This window comes from Zootermopsis nevadensis, unplaced genomic scaffold (assembly GCF_977971745.1).
Source record: "Zootermopsis nevadensis isolate Lab colony 2312 unplaced genomic scaffold, Znev_1.0 Znev_ptg000023l, whole genome shotgun sequence".
NCBI lineage: Eukaryota > Metazoa > Arthropoda > Insecta > Blattodea > Termopsidae > Zootermopsis > Zootermopsis nevadensis.
Window position 1 is genome coordinate 8,609,496 of NW_028259155.1, and position 20,356 is coordinate 8,629,851.

A 20,356-nucleotide genomic window follows, 5' to 3' on the forward strand; every position below is an offset into this window, starting at 1 on the left:
AAATTTCTGCAGCATTTTCAAATTTACAAGTAAACGTTACAGAACGTGAGGACTGGGCATGTAGCACGTAGGGAACCGCGAGGAAAGCGTCCATTTGTAGGACGAAGAAATAAATGGAAGAATAATATTAAAATGGATCTTAAGGAAAACTTCCTTCGCTTGGCTGAGGACTGTGTTTAATGGCGACCGCACGTCTTAACGATGGTGAAGTTAAGGAGAGATGGTTAACTTGAAGCAAATTTAAAACTTGTTATGTTTTAATAAATGGTCTATGTCTGGTCGATGTCAGTCTAATCGATATCGCTGCTCTGTGTTATGCTGGACAGAGAGAGAATGAGTTTTGTCTGTTGGCTGCTGTGACTGCATGTGGGGAAATTTTTTTCCCAGCAGTTTCTGCGTGTGCATTGCGCCCAACTGCCCTTCACTGCAGTATACAGAGCCCAGAACAATGAGTCCTGGTTTAAAAATGTACATTGATTTAGCAACTGAATTCGGTTTAGTTCCCGATTTAATTAACACACATTGTTCACATAATTGGCTACTGGTTTCGCGTGAGTGCAGCTGCACTGACAGCGAGCTGGGGAAAAGATGGCGGGCCTTGACAATGCACTGCGCGTTCCTCATCTCCTTGTCGTCAGACTTACTTGGTTAAGAAATACGTCTGTCGTGGTAATAATAGTTTATTGGAATTATACTTCACGTCATGAACTCTCAGATTCCGTGTAAAGTACGAAAATGTGACTTGTAGTAATTAAACAAAATTTACCAAACGTTTAATTGAGAACCGTATTTTGTGTTTAAATCTGTTTTTCAGGCCTATGAAAAATTAATAATGTCGTCGACACTGAGCGAAACGGTGTTTATCCATGCATCTAACCCTACTTTTACGTTAGTTTAGGTTAGGTTAGGTTAGTTTAGTTTAAGTTAGGTTTCAAACGGGCTTCATTCTAAATCATTGTTAATTTTATAAACCTTCAGTTGTTATTAAGACAGTAAAAAGTAAAGTAAAGTTTGTCCCACTATACGCCATGTAGGCGTTTGGGGTGAGAGGAGGTATAGCTCCTCTCTTCCTTGACCTCGGCACTAGATGGGGGTGAGTGGTCAGCATCACGCCCCGGCCGGCTTTACCCCCGGGAAAGGACCCCGGTACCCATTGTAGAGGAGGCTGGGAGGGCCCCAGAGCCGGTCTGGACGCAGAGGCTAGAGGAAAAATCCTCTGCCCCCGTCGGGGATCGAACCCCGGTCGTCCAGCCCGTAGCTAGTCACTATACTGACTGAGCTATCCCGGCTCTTATTAAGACAGTAATTGTATTAATTTTGTTTTCTAAATTCCATATGGTCTCAATTACGAGGAAAAAAACAGTATATTTGCGCCGTAAAGCTGTTTTAATTTTATAGGCCTACATGTGCAAAATTTGTATTTGTTTCATTGGACTATTTTTTGCAAATGCGCTTAGATAATATATTCATTTATTTATATACTATTCGGCAGTAGAAAAATTTGTCCTTCTGAAATCAGCTAATTCCCAAATTACGTGACTGGCCTCTAAAAAAAAAAGATTTGCGAGCGCTACACGCGGCCCACGGACAGTAGGTTGGTCATCCCAGAATTCAACAGCCATCAGTGACTTAGGCGCTGTTGGTATTCTCTCTGTTCACTCCGTGTGGAAGACAAACGTGGACACGTTCTCGCAGTCGTGAGAACCTTCTTGTCCATCGGTTTTCACGGCTGAAGTTCGACGTATAACCCGGGCTTTGAGATGTGATCAGCTTCGGATCTTGAAGATGGCAACTGTAATGTTTGCCGAAACGTTAGTTAATACTGAATATTCGACGCTAATCACAACCGAAAGCTCAAGTTACACAGAACGAGTCACTTAATCTGGTTCACGCGTTTCGGTAACCTAACATAACTTAACTTAATTGAACCTAACCCAACCTTACCTAACCTAAACTAACATAACCTAACTTAACTTAACCCAACCCAACCTAACTTATCCTAACCTAACCCAACCCAACCTAACTTAACCTAACCCAACCTAAACTAACATAACCTAACTTAACTTAACCCAACCCAACCTAACTTATCCTAACCCAACCCAACCCAACCTAACAACCTAACTTAACCTAGCCCAACCTAAACTAACATAACCTAACTTAACTTAACCCAACCCAACCTAACTTATCCTAACCCAACCCAACCCAACCTAACTTAACCTAACCCAACCTAAACTAACATAACCTAACTTAACTTAACCCAACCCAACCTAACTTATCCTAACCTAACCTAAACTAACATAACTTAACTTAATTGAACCTAACCCAACCTAACCCAACCCTATCTAACCTAACCCAACTTAACCTAACCTAACCTAACTTAACCTAGCCTAATCTAACCTAACCTAATCTAACCTAACCTAATCTAACCTAACCTAACCTAACCCAACCTAACCCAACCCTATCTAACCTAACCAAACTTAACCTAACCTAACCTAACCCAACCGAACCCAACTTAACCTAACCTAACCTAACCTAAACGTTTTGCAGCTTGAAGGTTAGTAGTAAATATCTGTCCCACCAGGTTTCTTCCTGTAGCAGAGACTCTTTCTTGGGAATATACAAGTCGGAATTGAACGAAAATGCACCACAGGATTTACATAGGCTTTTGACATTTCGCACAATAGCGTCATGACGCTATGCGTCTTGAAATTGACGCCAAATTCCGCTCTGTTTAGGAGAATTGCAAGGATTCTTCTTTGCAAAATCTACAGATGAAGCTTTTAAGTGCTGCTCTCTAGTGGCGGAGGATTCGTTCATCCATTGAGGATCTGAATCGCATTATTTTAATTAAATGATACAGAAACTGATAAGACTGTGCGACTATCAGGCAGCCGTTCTCGGGAAGTAGGACTTATTTCTGGCGTCATTCTGTTTCACATATGTCATTGAACCAGTGACCTTTCTTTACGACGAAAGGACGGCTGTAATTCCTAACAGCAGACACGCAAATAATGACGTATACGCTTCGCCGTCCTGGCAATTAGTCCGACTATTTCTACATTGTGAGGTTACGTCAGCTGAAGACTCGAAAATCTTAGAAGTTGCGTGACGTTCAGTCTTCGGCATACCGGCGAGATATAAGAACGAGTATGAATTTAGCTGTTTGAAAGATTTTACCGGAGGTTGAACACTCCTCCGAAACGTCGGTCAGTATCTACAAAGACGTCACAATGCTTCATCCCAGAAGACATCAATGCTGGAACCTCTGCCTTAACGCCTACTAGGGGTCACTACGTCATATTATTGTGAGGAAAATACGTACGAGGTGCCATCGGAAAGTTTCAAGACTGTGTCAATAGAGGGCGAACCGGATGTAGTACGAGCTTCTGCCGCTAGGGGGTGCGGCCTACATTCATAGTGAATCAGTGTGCCAGCCGGCATCATCGAATTAGCATTTGTTTCTTAGTTACGGGCGTTTTGGTAGTGCATTACACCGACCCTCCTGCGATTTCGGAATGGCGTGTGCATCAAATTTTGCCAAAGACTCGCCAAAACGGCTACGGAAACCTATGAAATGCTAAAGCAAGCATTTGGGGAGTCCGCAAACTTTTGTGTGGCATTCACGTTTTAAAAATGGCCGGCCGAACCTCTGTCGATGATGACGAGCGTTCTGGACGACCATCTTCGAGCACAACGCCCGAAAATGTTACGAAGATCGACGTCGTACCATCAACGACTTGTGCGACATTGTTGGGATAGGCTATGGGACCTGTCAGCTGATTTATTCTAAAGGCAGAACTCCACATGCGACGCATCCTGTCTGAGGACCAGAAGCAGAATCGACTTGACTTCTCGTTTGTCAGCAGCTCAAAGATCTTGCAAGAACCGACCCCAACTTCCTTTCTAAGCTCCGGGTGACTTCTTCCTCTTCCCAAAGATGAAAATTCAGCTAAAGGGAAGGAGATTTGAGACGATAGAAGAGATTCAGGCAGAATCGCAGATGGTGCTTGACAGGCTGACAAAGAAAGATTTCCAGGGATGCTTCCAGGCTTGGCAGCGGCGCTGGGATCGTTGTGTTCACTCCCAGGGGAACTACTTCGAGGGTGATAGATCAATTTAATATCTGAGATAAGTGTACGGGTTTTTATAGGCGCAGTCTAGAAACTTTCCGATCGCACCTCGTATTGCGTGACCCAGGAAATCGTTCGAAGACTGTGTGAATTAGTATTACCGTTTGTATAAAAGAGATCAAACGTGCAGAAATGCAGTGCAAATGTTTCTCACAGTTTGAGCCAATCTCTTTTGTCGTGAAGTTTTTCAAGCTGGATGACAAGTCATTTCGACGATTTGGGCGAACTCTTCCGACACGAAGTCAACACGCGTTTGTTACACAGCGACTCTAATATTGCCAACATTTTTTACCCAAATGTGGGAAATTTTCTTACGAGACGTCCGCATTTATTCTCCAAAGTGATTAATTAATGCCACAGAACACAAAATAAATATGAATGTGTTAGAAACTTAATTTTAAAATAAAATTACCTTACAAGGACACATTTTTATAGGATCCTTTTGGTTCCCACAACAAATTTCAGTACGCTAATAAAATTTCTCAGATTTCTGTCCACCCTCAAAAGTTTACGGGATTAGAACTATTAAACTAGGAAAAATGACCAGCAGTGACGTAATTTTCATACTCAATATTATGAAAATTTCAAATATTTACATTTATTACAGGCACACAATAATAAATTATCTTAAGGTGTTTCCGTAAGGAATTTCTTATATTAATGTATATAATAACTGTAAAATTGTATAGTAAATTTTATGTTAGTGGTTAATTTTATCTGTTACAGAATTAGAACCAGAGCTGGGAGTCGAACACCTGTCTGACTTACGATATCCAGACGGAGATCCACCTTGCCACTTCTGTTGTCAACAAACCAGCACATCCATTCACGATGAAAACAGACTCAAGATTGTCAGTGGAGGTGAGGTTATGTTTCATTTCGTATTAGTACTCATTCTGTAAGGTATGGGGCAGTATCGCATCTCATATTAACTTCAAGACGAACGTGACGTGAGTTTATTTCTCTCTCTCTTTCTGCCTCTGTCTCTCTCTAAGCCTTATATTGACGTAATTACCAACAATGTGGGATATTGGAAGCCAACATGAGCTACGTTACGCTGTGAGATGTGTAATTCCGAATTATAAATGTGGCTCTGTTAATACGATGCTAGCAATCATTCATATCACAGGGGACATAACATTTTCAGTGGTCATTGTTAAGATTATAAAGTTTAAATTGTGTTCCAAGAAAGAAACGCCTGTCTAAAGTAAACTATAAAACACTGTAATTTTCTTAAATCGGCCCGTATTTGTTTCACGTGATGTGATTGGCTCATTGCCGGACTAATTCGATGTGTGGTTGTTTTAAGAATTTGCGCATGCGTGTTTGCAGGTTTGGTTCGGAGTCGGGATGGTAGTCGTGACGACACGGGAACTCACTTCATGAACCTGCCTTCACCCAACGTCCAAAGTGATGTAAGTACGAGATCTCGTCGCGTGTCACAGCGCATAGCTCGTAAGTGATTGATCAGCTTGTCAACTTTAGTAAAAAAAAATTTCTCCCAACTTCTGTTGTTAGCGTCTCTAGTCATTGCTTCAAATCTCGTACTCAATCGATTTAAAGTCGATCTGAACTTACGTTTTATTTTGATAAGGAAAGATGCCATAAAAGGGAAAGTATGCAACAACAATTAAGTTGCAAAGTTTGGTACGCCTGTCATTTTTCAAGATGTCATTCCCTTGTCTAAGCAGGTTAACTTCCTTTGTTGTGTGCCGTGGATGTGTTCATGCAGATTTTTGACTCCCTAAACATTTCTTGACAAATTAATCTGTTTTCATTGCATTTAGTGTTAATTTCTTGTTGCGTAAGAACACGCCATGTTAATTTTCTGCCATTAGGAATACCAACATGACGGCATTTATTGCAGAACACTGAGTTTTCATTTGTTATTAAAACATAAAAAACAGATGTGACGATGACTCGAAACTCAAGAGCATGGGACTGATTTATGAGAACGGACTTCCCTTAATCGTCGGGGTATTTCCTGATCGGGAATTATCTTCCGCGTTGGGGTTGTATTGTGGTCATAGTTCTGCTTTCCTCCGGCATGTAGGTTTCAGGGCGTTGTGGTTGGTAGTGATTTTGTTTTGGGCAAGTGTCTTCTTTTTATCATCGAGTTCTTTTGGATACGGGATTATTACAGGCCATGATATTTTTATTTAGGCATTTAGTAAACTGGGTAAGATGGCTTGATTAGGCATGCGTTAAATTTTATTTATTATTATAGTGAAGTATAGTTTATTGGAAATGTTTAAACTCTTATGGGTATTCAGATATTATTAGTGTTGTTCTGGGAATAATTTCAGTTCGTAGTTTTTAGATCGTGTTAAAACTTCTTATGTTTAACCTGATATCTCGTCTCGTAAAATAGTTTTGAAAGAAATGTTTACCCCGAAAAAGAATTGTATTAGAATTGATGTTTTCTGATCTTTAGTTCATTTGTCGTCAAAGAGTAATTTTAAATGTTCAAGGAAAGAAGAATTTTAATCAGAATTCGAATGCAAGCCGCGTTTTTGAGGGTTATAACTTTATTCCTGTAATATCCTAGTTTAAACAAACAATTTTGTGCAAAATGCTTTCTTCTGTCTTGATTAATTTCTAAACTACAGAAATCACTCCGAGTGGAACTCAAACCTAGGAATATTTTTTTTAATTTTGATATTTGTGAAACCTCTTCCTGGTTTCAAGGCGTAAGCACGCCAATTTTGGGTCAAATTGGTATATCCCTTCTCGAGGTATAAGCAAATGTACATAGCACAAACAATTTAAACTTTATTCAGACTCGTAAGATCTGTTATAGAATTTGAGTCAAAGAACAAAGGAAATTGCTTTTGTGTGGTTTCTGGAATACTTTAACGTGCAGAAATCAATACAACATTCCTAAAAATATAATACGAGGTGACGAAACGTGGGTCCATGGTTATAACCACGAAATTAAGTATTAATGAAATTCCTTTCGTGCTACAACTTAGAGAAGCCAAGATCTCAACAGAACGCGACTTGGGCAGAATTGTTTAATTAAATATTATTATTTCATAAGGTAAACATCCTCTCTGCTCGCCACATGTGGCTGTCTGATGCCTGTCCTTGTCTGTAAACTTGTAATTAAAATTGTGAAAAGCAAAGGATTTTATGGTCACAAATTTGAGAGTAATCCCAGCTTATTTTGAAAGGGATTTATCTGACATTCCTGGAAGTGGAGTGTCGTTCCTACACACAACTCCTCATACTTTTTATGAGCCCTCGCGTGATCAAATTCTGGAGGAAACTCCTGCCTTCTTCAGGGATTCGCTCTTGCAGTTGTGTAGAAAGATCATACGTCGTATGCAGCAACATATCTTGTGGTGCGAGGTTCATCCAGGGTGGCAGACCGGGTCTTGAACGTGCAGCAGAAAGTAGCTGGGGGATTGGGGAGTATTGCCCCAAACCACTTGATGAGAAAGTTTAGAAGCACCTTGCAGAATTTCCCAACTTCTTCTCACACTGTGAGACAGACACACGTATCCTAACTAACCAGATGGCTTACGGAACCCGAAGGTTCATCACCGAATTAACCAAAGCCCTCCACCGGACCCTGTCCTGGGCCAACAAAATCCAGTCTCCTTCAACTCCTATCTCCCATAGATCCCGCCTGAGATTATCCTCCCATCTACGTCTAGGTCTCCCCAGCGGTCTCTTCCCCTCAGGCTTCCCAAATAGTGGACCCAACCAACCAGATGGCTTACAGAACCCGAAGGTTCATCACCGAATTAACCAAAGCCCTCCACTGGTCCCTGTCCTGGGCCAACAAAATCCAGTCTCCTTCAACTCCTATCTCCCATAGATCCCGCCTGAGATTATCCTCCCATCTACGTCTAGGTCTCCCCAGCGGTCTCTTCCCCTCAGGCTTCCCAAATAGTGGACCCAACCAACCAGATGGCTTACAGAACCCGAAGGTTCATCACCGAATTAACCAAAGCCCTCCACTGGTCCCTGTCCTGGGCCAACAAAATCCAGTCTCCTTCAACTCCCATCTCCCATAGATCCCGCCTGAGATTATCCTCCCATCTACGTCTAGGTCTCCCCAGCGGTCTCTTCCCCTCAGGCTTCCCAAATAGTGGACCCAACCAACCAGATGGCTTACGGAACCCGAAGGTTCATCACCGAATTAACCAACGCCCTCCACCGGACCCTGTCCTGGGCCAACAAAATCCAGTCTCCTTCAACTCCCATCTCCCATAGATCCCGCCTGAGATTATCCTCCCATCTACGTTTAGGTCTCCCCAGCGGTCTCTTCCCCTCAGGCTTCCCAAATAGTGGACCCAACCAACCAGATGGCTTACGGAACCCGAAGGTTCATCACCGAATTAACCAAAGCCCTCCACCGGACCCTGTCCTGGGCCAACAAAATCCAGTCTCCTTCAACTCCCATCTCCCATAGATCCCGCCTGAGATTATCCTCCCATCTACGTTTAGGTCTCCCCAGCGGTCTCTTCCCCTCAGGCTTCCCAAATAGTGGACCCAACCAACCAGATGGCTTACGGAACCCGAAGGTTCATCACCGAATTAACCAAAGCCCTCCACCGGTCCCTGTCCTGGGCCAACAAAATCCAGTCTCTTTCAACTCCCATCTCCCATAGATCCCGCCTGAGATTATCCTCCCATCTACGTCTAGGTCTCCCCAGCGGTCTCTTCCCCTCAGGCTTCCCAAATAGTGGACCCAACCAACCAGATGGCTTACAGAACCCCGAAGGTTCATCACCGAATTAACCAAAGCCCTCCACTGGTCCCTGTCCTGGGCCAACAAAATCCAGTCTCCTTCAACTCCCATCTCCCATAGATCCCGCCTGAGATTATCCTCCCATCTACGTCTAGGTCTCTCCAGCGGTCTCTTCCCCTCAGGCTTCCCAAATAGTGGACCCAACCAACCAGATGGCTTACAGAACCCGAAGGTTCATCACCGAATTAACCAAAGCCCTCCACCGGACCCTGTCCTGGGCCAACAAAATCCAGTCTCCTTCAACTCCCATCTCCCATAGATCCCGCCTGAGATTATCCTCCCATCTACGTTTAGGTCTCCCCAGCGGTCTCTTCCCCTCAGGCTTCCCAAATAGTGGACCCAACCAACCAGATGGCTTACGGAACCCGAAGGTTCATCACCGAATTAACCAAAGCCCTCCACCGGTCCCTGTCCTGGGCCAACAAAATCCAGTCTCCTTCAACTCCCATCTCCCATAGATCCCGCCTGAGATTATCCTCCCATCTACGTCTAGGTCTCCCCAGCGGTCTCTTCCCCTCAGGCTTCCCAAATAGTGGACCCAACCAACCAGATGGCTTACAGAACCCGAAGGTTCATCACCGAATTAACCAAAGCCCTCCACTGGTCCCTGTCCTGGGCCAACAAAATCCAGTCTCCTTCAACTCCCATCTCCCATAGATCCCGCCTGAGATTATCCTCCCATCTACGTCTAGGTCTCCCCAGCGGTCTCTTCCCCTCAGGCTTCCCAAATAGTGGACCCAACCAACCAGATGGCTTACGGAACCCGAAGGTTCATCACCGAATTAACCAAAGCCCTCCACTGGTCCCTGTCCTGGGCCAACAAAATCCAGTCTCCTTCAACTCCCATCTCCCATAGATCCCGCCTGAGATTATCCTCCCATCTACGTCTAGGTCTCCCCAGCGGTCTCTTCCCCTCAGGCTTCCCAAATAGTGGACCCAACCAACCAGATGGCTTACAGAACCCGAAGGTTCATCACCGAATTAACCAAAGCCCTCCACTGGTCCCTGTCCTGGGCCAACAAAATCCAGTCTCCTTCAACTCCCGTCTCCCATAGATCCCGCCTGAGATTATCCTCCCATCTACGTCTAGGTCTCCCCAGCGGTCTCTTCCCCTCAGGCTTCCCAAATAGTGGACCCAACCAACCAAATGGCTTACGGAACCCGAAGGTTCATCACCGAATTAACCAAAGCCCTCCACCGGACCCTGTCCTGGGCCAACAAAATCCAGTCTCCTTCAACTCCCATCTCCCATAGATCCCGCCTGAGATTATCCTCCCATCTACGTTTAGGTCTCCCCAGCGGTCTCTTCCCCTCAGGCTTCCCAAATAGTGGACCCAACCAACCAGATGGCTTACAGAACCCGAAGGTTCATCACCGAATTAACCAAAGCCCTCCACCGGACCCTGTCCTGGGCCAACAAAATCCAGTCTCCTTCAACTCCCATCTCCCATAGATCCCGCCTGAGATTATCCTCCCATCTACGTTTAGGTCTCCCCAGCGGTCTCTTCCCCTCAGGCTTCCCAAATAGTGGACCCAACCAACCAGATGGCTTACGGAACCCGAAGGTTCATCACCGAATTAACCAAAGCCCTCCACCGGACCCTGTCCTGGGCCAACAAAATCCAGTCTCCTTCAACTCCCATCTCCCATAGATCCCGCCTGAGATTATCCTCCCATCTACGTCTAGGTCTCCCCAGCGGTCTCTTCCCCTCAGGCTTCCCAAATAGTGGACCCAACCAACTAAATGGCTTACCGAACCCGAAGGTTCATCACCGAATTAACCAAAGCCCTCCACCGGACCCTGTCCTGGGCCAACAAAATCCAGTCTCCTTCAACTCCCATCTCCCATAGATCCCGCCTGAGATTATCCTCCCATCTACGTTTAGGTCTCCCCAGCGGTCTCTTCCCCTCAGGCTTCCCAAATAGTGGACCCAACCAACCAGATGGCTTACAGAACCCGAAGGTTCATCACCGAATTAACCAAAGCCCTCCACTGGTCCCTGTCCTGGGCCAACAAAATCCAGTCTCCTTCAACTCCCATCTCCCATAGATCCCGCCTGAGATTATCCTCCCATCTACGTTTAGGTCTCCCCAGCGGTCTCTTCCCCTCAGGCTTCCCAAATAGTGGACCCAACCAACCAGATGGCTTACAGAACCCGAAGGTTCATCACCGAATTAACCAAAGCCCTCCACTGGTCCCTGTCCTGGGCCAACAAAATCCAGTCTCCTTCAACTCCCATCTCCCATAGATCCCGCCTGAGATTATCCTCCCATCTACGTCTAGGTCTCCCCAGCGGTCTCTTCCCCTCAGGCTTCCCAAATAGTGGACCCAACCAACCAGATGGCTTACGGAACCCGAAGGTTCATCACCGAATTAACCAAAGCCCTCCACCGGACCCTGTCCTGGGCCAACAAAATCCAGTCTCCTTCAACTCCCATCTCCCATAGATCCCGCCTGAGATTATCCTCCCATCTACGTTTAGGTCTCCCCAGCGGTCTCTTCCCCTCAGGCTTCCCAAATAGTGGACCCAACCAACCAGATGGCTTACAGAACCCGAAGGTTCATCACCGAATTAACCAAAGCCCTCCACCGGACCCTGTCCTGGGCCAACAAAATCCAGTCTCCTTCAACTCCCATCTCCCATAGATCCCGCCTGAGATTATCCTCCCATCTACGTTTAGGTCTCCCCAGCGGTCTCTTCCCCTCAGGCTTCCCAAATAGTGGACCCATCCAACCAGATGGCTTACGGAACCCGAAGGTTCATCACCGAATTAACCAAAGCCCTCCACCGGACCCTGTCCTGGGCCAACAAAATCCAGTCTCCTTCAACTCCCATCTCCCATAGATCCCGCCTGAGATTATCCTCCCATCTACGTCTAGGTCTCCCCAGCGGTCTCTTCCCCTCAGGCTTCCCAAATAGTGGACCCAACCAACTAAATGGCTTACCGAACCCGAAGGTTCATCACCGAATTAACCAAAGCCCTCCACCGGACCCTGTCCTGGGCCAACAAAATCCAGTCTCCTTCAACTCCCATCTCCCATAGATCCCGCCTGAGATTATCCTCCCATCTACGTTTAGGTCTCCCCAGCGGTCTCTTCCCCTCAGGCTTCCCAAATAGTGGACCCAACCAACCAGATGGCTTACAGAACCCGAAGGTTCATCACCGAATTAACCAAAGCCCTCCACTGGTCCCTGTCCTGGGCCAACAAAATCCAGTCTCCTTCAACTCCCATCTCCCATAGATCCCGCCTGAGATTATCCTCCCATCTACGTCTAGGTCTCCCCAGAGGTATCTTCCCCTCAGGCTTCCCAACCAATACCCGGTGCACACCTCTTGTCCCATCCATGCGCGCTGCATGCCCATCACAATCTTCTCGACTTAATCACCCTGACAATACTGGGGGAGGAGGAGATGAAGATTCTTGAAGTTACTGGACAATTTTACTTTCTTGAAGGAAATTTGTTCATTTTACTGATAAACTTGCCAGTCTTGATAAGAGCTGTAAAAAAATATGGTATGTTGTTTTGTATTTATGCAATTAACTTCGTGATATTTGACGAGTTTCTTTTCGTGAAATGTTTTTGTTCAGGGCGATCAAGAGACGGTGTTCCACAGGCATTCCGAAGACGACTCGGATTTGCCTCAGCAGAGAGCGAAGGAGGAAGGAGATCTCGAAGAACAGGCCCCACCAGCATCGGCTCTCACCAGACGCCGAGCTCTGGTGCCTCCTAAATTAATGACAGAATGTGCAGATGACAGGAAACTGTCGGGGTAAGTTGTGGACGTTCACTCGACGTGTAGCTAGAGCCACGGTGGTCTAGCGGTTAGAACGCTGGCCTTGTAATCCTGGGGTCTCGGGTTAGATTCGAAAACTTGTGTTGGGCAAGGCCGTGGTCTAGGCAACACGGAGTTTTCCTCCGTGGCATCCCAACAATTACTCCATTCACACACAGAAGAAGGCAATGGCAAACCACTTCTGGATCATCTGCCAAGAACGTATATGAACAGGTCCCAGTCCGAGAAAAGGATGGAAGGATCCTGTTCATATGGACCTGTCGTCACACAGAACACTAAATAATAATAAGATGAGGTGGTCTAGCGGTTAGAACGCTGGCCTTGTAATCCTGGGGTCTCGGGTTAGATTCGAAAACTTGTGTTGGGCAAGGCCGTGGTCTAGGCAACACGGAGTTTTCCTCCGTGGCATCCCAACAATTACTCCATTCACACACAGAAGAAGGCAATGGCAAACCACTTCTGAATCATCTGCCAAGAACGTATATGAACAGGTCCCAGTCCGAGAAAAGGATGGAAGGATCCTGTTCATATGGACCTGTCGTCAGACAGAACACTAAATAATAATAATAAAAATACAATTAGCTGGAAATGGGGGGGGGGGGGGCTTAAAACCAGAAACAGTTTTCAGACTCCATATTTTTAATGAGTTATTTTACAATTAATCTGACGTTTGAAAGTGTTGCTTCGTGTATTTTCCAGGAGCTCTGATAGCATCTCCTCCCGTGCACGCCGCAGTTCAATTGTGGTGATCCCACCGATGCAGATCTGTCCTGGTGACCTCCTCGTTTACAGCAAAGTACTGACCCATCGCAACAATCTCCTAGGTAAGTCCAAGAACTCTGCAGTACGTCTGTCTGTCATGTCCGACGCTGGCTCTGTTGCCACGTGTAAGCACGAACCAAACACCAAAGTGACGTCCACCCAACGTCATCACAAAAGTATGTTGGATAAAATGAAATTTCTCTGCTCTGTCTAAGATTTTGGTTAACCAGTCAGCCATTTTGTTCAAAAAAGCACTTATCATTATCCACGTCAGACCCTCATATAGGCACAAATTTTGTCAGTCAAGGTGAGTTTTGATATAATTTCGGAGGAACACACTGCCTCCATGTCAGTACTGAAGGTGGAGGCATTGTGTTCCTCCAAAACGTTTGTATCTGCCCACAAGTTCATGCAGCATTCCGACCCGCAGGACCAACATCGACGTCTTCACCACCTCGAGAACTTGAGAAAGATGAAATGATTATACTTGGAATTATAAGTTTTTCTCGTTGACTGTAAACATTTTATTGTAGTGGGAGTTGTTTTATAATTCAAGATGTATGAATATTTTTCTTCTCATAATTGAGTTCATTTTCCAATGTCTCTGTTTGCGTGCGAAAAATGTGGAATAAAGTTTTTAGGTTAGGGAAGGAGGCACAGGAGTTCACTAGAAAGAAACAAACAAAAAGAAACCTTGTCCATAAAAAAAAATTTTGAACTTACGAAGCAAAAGCAAACTTGTGTACATGTATGGATATTTCGAATTATATTTCCACAGTTTTACGGTCTAGCAATAAAGTTTTACCGAGCGTCGGTGAATGTGCTAAAATGTGGCAGCACTGTACGCGGCAGTTGCTGCAGAGGTGTTGGAGTGTTGCTTTGGTCCCGACTCAGGCAGCATTCTTTGAACATTTATTCTATTCAAGTTGAGTTCTTTTGCTGTGCGCCACTTGCTTTTTCATGGCTGACTGCAAAACTTCGTCCAGCACTACACTCGTGTGCGCGTCATCTGTGGTGGTTCGTTTCCTCACGTAGTGATATTTGTGTTGTGACGAGATGGATCCAGTCTCTCTCTGGACTTCTTCAGTTGTAGTAACGCTGGGATTTATATTTGTGCATCTTTATGGAACATCTGTTGAAAAATTTTCTCAAGGCATTTGCATACTCGGCCATCTCCACGTGAACCGAGATAATGCTTAGTGATGAAACTTTCCGCAAATGTTTGTAGCTTCTGTGACTGAGTTGGCGTCACATTCGCCCTCTTCATGCCAGATGGAATGCTACAGCAAGCTGCTGTGTGAAATTTAATGACTTTAACATGTGACTTAATGGAAAATACAAGTTAGGATAACCCCAAAAGGTCATTCACTCTACTCTATGTGCTACTAATTTAGACATTCAGATGCACTAGAAACATTTCCTGCAAGTAGCATATATTTCTTCACATTACTTTAGTGTAGAAGCCCTCGGTGGACACTAGACCCAAGGTTTGCGGGTTCAAATCTGGCCAAGATCAACGGATTTTTAAATGTGATAAAATTCTGTAGCAAAACTTCCTTCGGACGGATGTAAAGTTGTTGGTCCCATGTAGATTTACGACACGTAAAGGAAACTTACGAGCACGAATGAGATTGTTTAAGCAAAATTCATTGGTCATTTTTCACCCAAGTCTCTCCTGATTCACTACTAGATGGCTCTAGCAGACAAAATCAGGCTTGAGTAGAAATTGTGCAGAGGCAGTGGGCTGGTCACTCGCTACTCAAAAGTACACTCTTCAAGACTTATCAGAACAAGTAACCTGATTAAATGTCCTGGAACAGGTCAATAGGTCCATTCCTTGTAGTATTTGATGATGATGTTGTTGACTTTGGTGTAATTAATTTTATTTTCCCTTTTAACTTTATTCTTTAACATTTATGTTCCATTGTTTTCTTTATAGTATAAATATATTTTTGCCCTTTAACAGTCAACATTAAGATTTAAGATTTATATCTTCTCGGTTGTTGCGCTGTGTAGTCTGGTAAACCTCGACCAGACTACACAGCGCAACAACCCAGAAGACAGAAATCTTCATACTCGCCGCTGTGAAAACCTCTAATATTTTGTATGGTCCAGGGCAGCACCCAAGTGCTTTCTTGATTACCAGGACACCGCCCTGGCACTTTTTACAAGGGATGTGATCAAACTCTTAAGGGATGTGTAGTTTTGAGCCCACCGCACTTAAAATAAGACAGAAGAGAGACACTCCTCTAGAAACTTTTATGTATTATGTAGTATGATATTTGGAAATTGTACAAAATGTCTTCCTTCATTGTGAGCTGTTATTACTTAATTCTGCATTGAAATGTGTAAAGCTATCTTAAAGTGACAATGATAGAGACCTCATCACGATTCATGCTTGTCACTTTCAACCTGTGACCGCATGCTAGGCCATCGCAACACTTTTATTTTTAAGACTGCACCCGTGCTTCTTCGTAATTATTTCAGGCATAATCTCTATTTTTCCACTGTTTATCAAGATTATATTAATCTATTCGAATTGACACATAAACAGTGTCGGATGGGGCCAGTAGTTACGTAAGTTAATTCTGTCTGGTACATTCTGAAGTCAGTTAGATTCACCTCTTAATTAATCACACCCACTAAGTAAGTATAAATAAACTGGACAGTATTTGTCATTAGAATTGTTAATTTCCTTTCAAATCCATATTTGTCTTGTCAGAAGTAACTACGAGGCTCGTCCACAAAGTAAGTTTCCCTGGGGCCGTTTACAGAAACAAAACACAATTTTATGGAAATATTTATTGCAACAGATACAGCAAGTGTCCAGCTATTTTTCAACATATTCGCCACCGGAATTGAGACATTTGTCATACCGTGGGACCAACTTTTGAATACCTGTGTCGTAGAAGTCTGCCGCCTGGCATTGGAACCACTGTGTGACAACCATCTCCGCCTCTCTGTCATTCTCAAAACGCTGACGCTGACCGGACAGGAATTTCTTGAGGTGTAGGAAAAGATGGAAATCACTGGGAGCGAGGTCCGGGCTGTAGGGTGAATGATTAAACACCTCCCAGCTGAACTCCTGCAGGAGACTTGCTGTCCGTCGAGCCGTGTGCGGCCTAGCGTTATCACTGACCGCACTTCACAGTCGGCGGGAGCTGGAATAAGAACCTCCATCTTCAACAGCTGCAACGATGCTACTGTGAGAACGCGGGAAGTGCCGTTAGTGCATGCGCCATGCTACGTCATTGCTCTATCACGTACGCACAGTCGCTTCGCGCAATATAAGGTTTGCTAGCTGTGGGACGAGTGGGAAACTTACTTTGAGGACGCGCCTCGTAATTTCTCTGGTGGTGACATAATGTTCATCGTTGACTGTACCGAGAATGATAGCGAATGAACCCGACACAGCGTAGGTCCATTACCCAAGAACAACAAGGTTGTAAAATGGCATGTTAATGCTTTCTGTTGTGTAACAGAACTCATTTTAATTGTGTGCACATTCCTGGGTATTGGAGACCTCTAAATGGATGTCTTGAAGCTGATATTCTGAAAATATTTAAAAATCAAGTGACATATTCAGCTGTATAGGATCTCGCTAGAAGATTAAAGTTGTTACTCGTACTTATGAGCTGAAAAGAAAATCTTTCGGAACTTTAATTCCCACGGATAGAAATGAGTGTTTAATAAACTGAGATAATAGGTAGCAATCCGTATTGTCAGAAATCTGAGATCTGTTACATATTTAAACATATTTTTTATAACCTGATGTATTTTTGAATGATCGTGGTTTCCATTACTTGCTGTAAAATCACAGTTATTTCGCTAATGGAGATGCTTAATCAGTTACAACGTACACAGAAGTTGAAAGTCTCATAAACAGAAGATTCTGTTGAAATGCACAGAAACATACTGAATACATTGAGCTCCCTTTCTGTACCCATTTCGATTTATATTATGTTAATAATCCTAACGCATATAACAGTCCTTAATACTGTATTTTCGCCTCACTGCAAATATGGATAATCTACCCTTAAAGTAGATTTTGAGAGTTTACTGATCAAACTATGACCTCTCAAGTTAAATAATAAAATTTCTTTCTTTTCTTTTCCTTTCTATGGGGCAACAGCCCAAAGTCGAGCCTTGGTCTCCTCCCATGTGGGAGGTTTCTTTGTCTTTTGAAGCGTGCATTTATGAGTAGTAAGCGACAAGCCCACTGTCTCTGCACAATTTCTACTCAATCCTGATTTGTCTTCTAGAGCCGTCTAGTAGTGAATCAGGAGACACTCATTTCATGCTCGCAAGTTTCTTCTACATGCTGTAAATCTGTGACATGGGACCACCAGCTTTACTTACCCTCTGAAGGAAGTTGTGCTACAGATTTTTATCACCCTTAAAAATCTATCGACCTCCCCGGGTCTGAACCCACGAACCTTGGGTCCAGTGGCTAGCCACTAGTCCACTGAGTGTGACAAATAATAACATTTAATAAAGTAAAAGGAAATATTAGTAAGGGAACCGACTCTTATAAGAATTGGAATCAAAATAAATCTGTATTTAAACAAATTTCTCATTTCAGATTTGGATGGTTCCACAACAAGTCTAGCAGTATCAGATACAGGTAAATAGCAGTATTTCGTAGAGTCTATTTCTGCACTCTATACTCCACATTTCACTTATAGAAGCGACATATAAACGCATATCGCAGTCGAGTTCTTAACATTCCCGCGTCGTGTCTTGAAAATTGCAAGTTCAGATCTTTGGGCCCAGAGGCCAGCCATCCTCACTGAGGTGTTCATGATTGTTCTCAGTCCTTCCAGGGATGTTAGTGGGCAATTACCTTGAAACAGGTCATGAACAATTCCTTCCCCGACCTTTCCAATTCGTAATTTAAAGTGACCCATTGACCCAACATAACCTGGACAGATGAAACTATTGTTAAATAATCGTAGGATTCTATCAGAGATGGTAGGAATTAATTGTGTTTACTTGCGGTAAATATTTCAAGGCAATGGTTATTTTAAGTTGAACCTTGATCATTGTAGGCCCTTGCATACGAGGTGCGATCAGAAAGTTTCAAGACTGCGCGTATAAAAACCCGTACACTTATCTCAGGTATTAAATTCATCCATCACCCTCGAAGTAGTTCCCCTGGGAGTGAACACAACGATCCCAGCGCCGCTGCCAAGCCTGGAAGCATCCCTGGAAATCTTTCTTTGTCAGCCTGTCAAGCACCATCTGCGATTCTGCCTGAATCTCTTCTATCGTCTCAAATCTCCTTCCCTTTAGCTGAATTTTCATCTTTGGGAAGAGGAAGAAGTCACACGGCGATTAAGGAGGGTGCGGGATGACGGCCATGGTGTTTGAGGCCAAAAACTGCCGAACTTTGAGGGCGGTGTGCGCTGGCGCGTTGTCATGATGCGTCGCATGTGGAGTTCTTCCTTCCTTTAGAATCAGCTGACAGGTCCCATAGCCTATCCCAACAATGTCGCACAAGTCGTTGATGGTACGACGTCGATCTTCGTAACATTTTCGGGCGTTGTGCTCGAAGATGGTCGTCCAGAACGCTCGTCATCATCGACAGAGGTTCGGCCGGCCATTTTTAAAACGTGAATGCCACACAAAAGTTTGCGGACTCCCGAAATGCTTGCTTTAGCATTTCATAGGTTTCCGTAGCCGTTTTGGCGAGTCTTTGGCAAAATTTGATGCACACGCCATTCCGAAATCGCAGGAGGGTCGGTGTAATGCACTACCAAAACGCCCGTAACTAAGAAACAAATGCTAATTCGATGATGCCGGCTGGCACACTGATTCACTATGAATGTAGGCCGCACCCCCTAGCGGCAGAAGCTCGTACTACATCCGGTTCGCCCTCTATTGACACAGTCTTGAAACTTTCCGATCGCACCTCGTATTATGAAGTTGAATCCAGATTCAGTAGGTAAACTCCCTCCAAAATTACATTTGCCTTGATGACAGAATCCACAGTAACATGATTATATACTGAATGTATTGATTATTTTTATGCATGGACATGAATTAAGCCCTGGGTTAATTTATTTCATGCGTATTAAAAATTACACCGAACTTAAATAAGATTCGATGTTCTCACAGCAATGAAGACGTTGATGTTGATCTTCTGTGTAGTAACGCCTTGTGGACTTGTAGGTAGAACTAGCATTTCAGAGTAACGTACTGTCTCCATCTTCAGTGCTGAAATGAAGTACTCGAACCAACCAGAAAGCTAATGAAGATAAAGATGTAAGATTTTGGGTTTCTACGGCAGTGAGTCTGAAGATTGCTGCCTCCATCATCGCCCTGATGATGGAGGCAGCATGACCTCTGAAACGTTGGTAAACTTTTATCAGACTACACGGTGCAACAACCCAGAAGACGGAAATCTTTGAAGATAAAGATCTTGTGAAAAGTTACCCTTTATTTGTTAAACCATTTCTGTTCTTGAAGTGCGATCTGGCAATTTGTTCCTTGTGAAAAGAACATTGGATTGACGGATGTCTGTGGGTTGAGCCCAGAAAGGTTACATCTTTTAAATTGTACCCTGGTATTTGCCATTTTACAAATAAGTAAAATCATGGAAATCCTCAGTCAATGTTGCCAAATAATGTCGCTAATCATTGTGTTGACTTGGCCGCGTTATTACGGCCATGCTGAACTGTGGTCACTCTTAGTTAACTGTGGGTGACTTCACACAGCCCTTGGTAGGAAAAAGTACCTTCAAAGTTGTTGAACTAAGGGGTTTCCCACATCAGACAATTTTCATTTGGACCTCTCAGTTACTGCCCTGATATGGTAGGAAAAAAATATGACCTTGAAAACCAATGGAATTTTTCTCTTACCACTGTTGAGTGAGCCACGGTGGTCTAGCGGTTAGAACGCTGGCCTT

At 44.1% G+C, this 20,356-nt stretch overlaps 1 protein-coding gene across 7 annotated transcripts in view; it reads left to right on the top strand.

The window, feature by feature from the left end:
* The window catches only part of LOC110834979 (uncharacterized), a 147,916-nt gene that overhangs the window by 104,386 nt on the left and 23,174 nt on the right, over window positions 1–20,356 (top strand). For all 7 annotated transcript variants that reach the window (XR_015536624.1, XR_015536623.1, XM_087354252.1 and 4 more), the window contains 5 exons: window positions 4,857–4,991; window positions 5,463–5,545; window positions 12,482–12,663; window positions 13,387–13,511; window positions 18,032–18,073. Coding sequence is in view for 5 of the 7 variants with exons in the window: in XM_087354252.1 (XP_087210378.1) it covers window positions 4,857–4,991; window positions 5,463–5,545; window positions 12,482–12,663; window positions 13,387–13,511; window positions 18,032–18,073 (567 nt within the window). In the remaining 2 variants the exon portion in view is untranslated. The remainder of the gene's footprint in view (window positions 1–4,856; window positions 4,992–5,462; window positions 5,546–12,481; window positions 12,664–13,386; window positions 13,512–18,031; window positions 18,074–20,356) is intronic.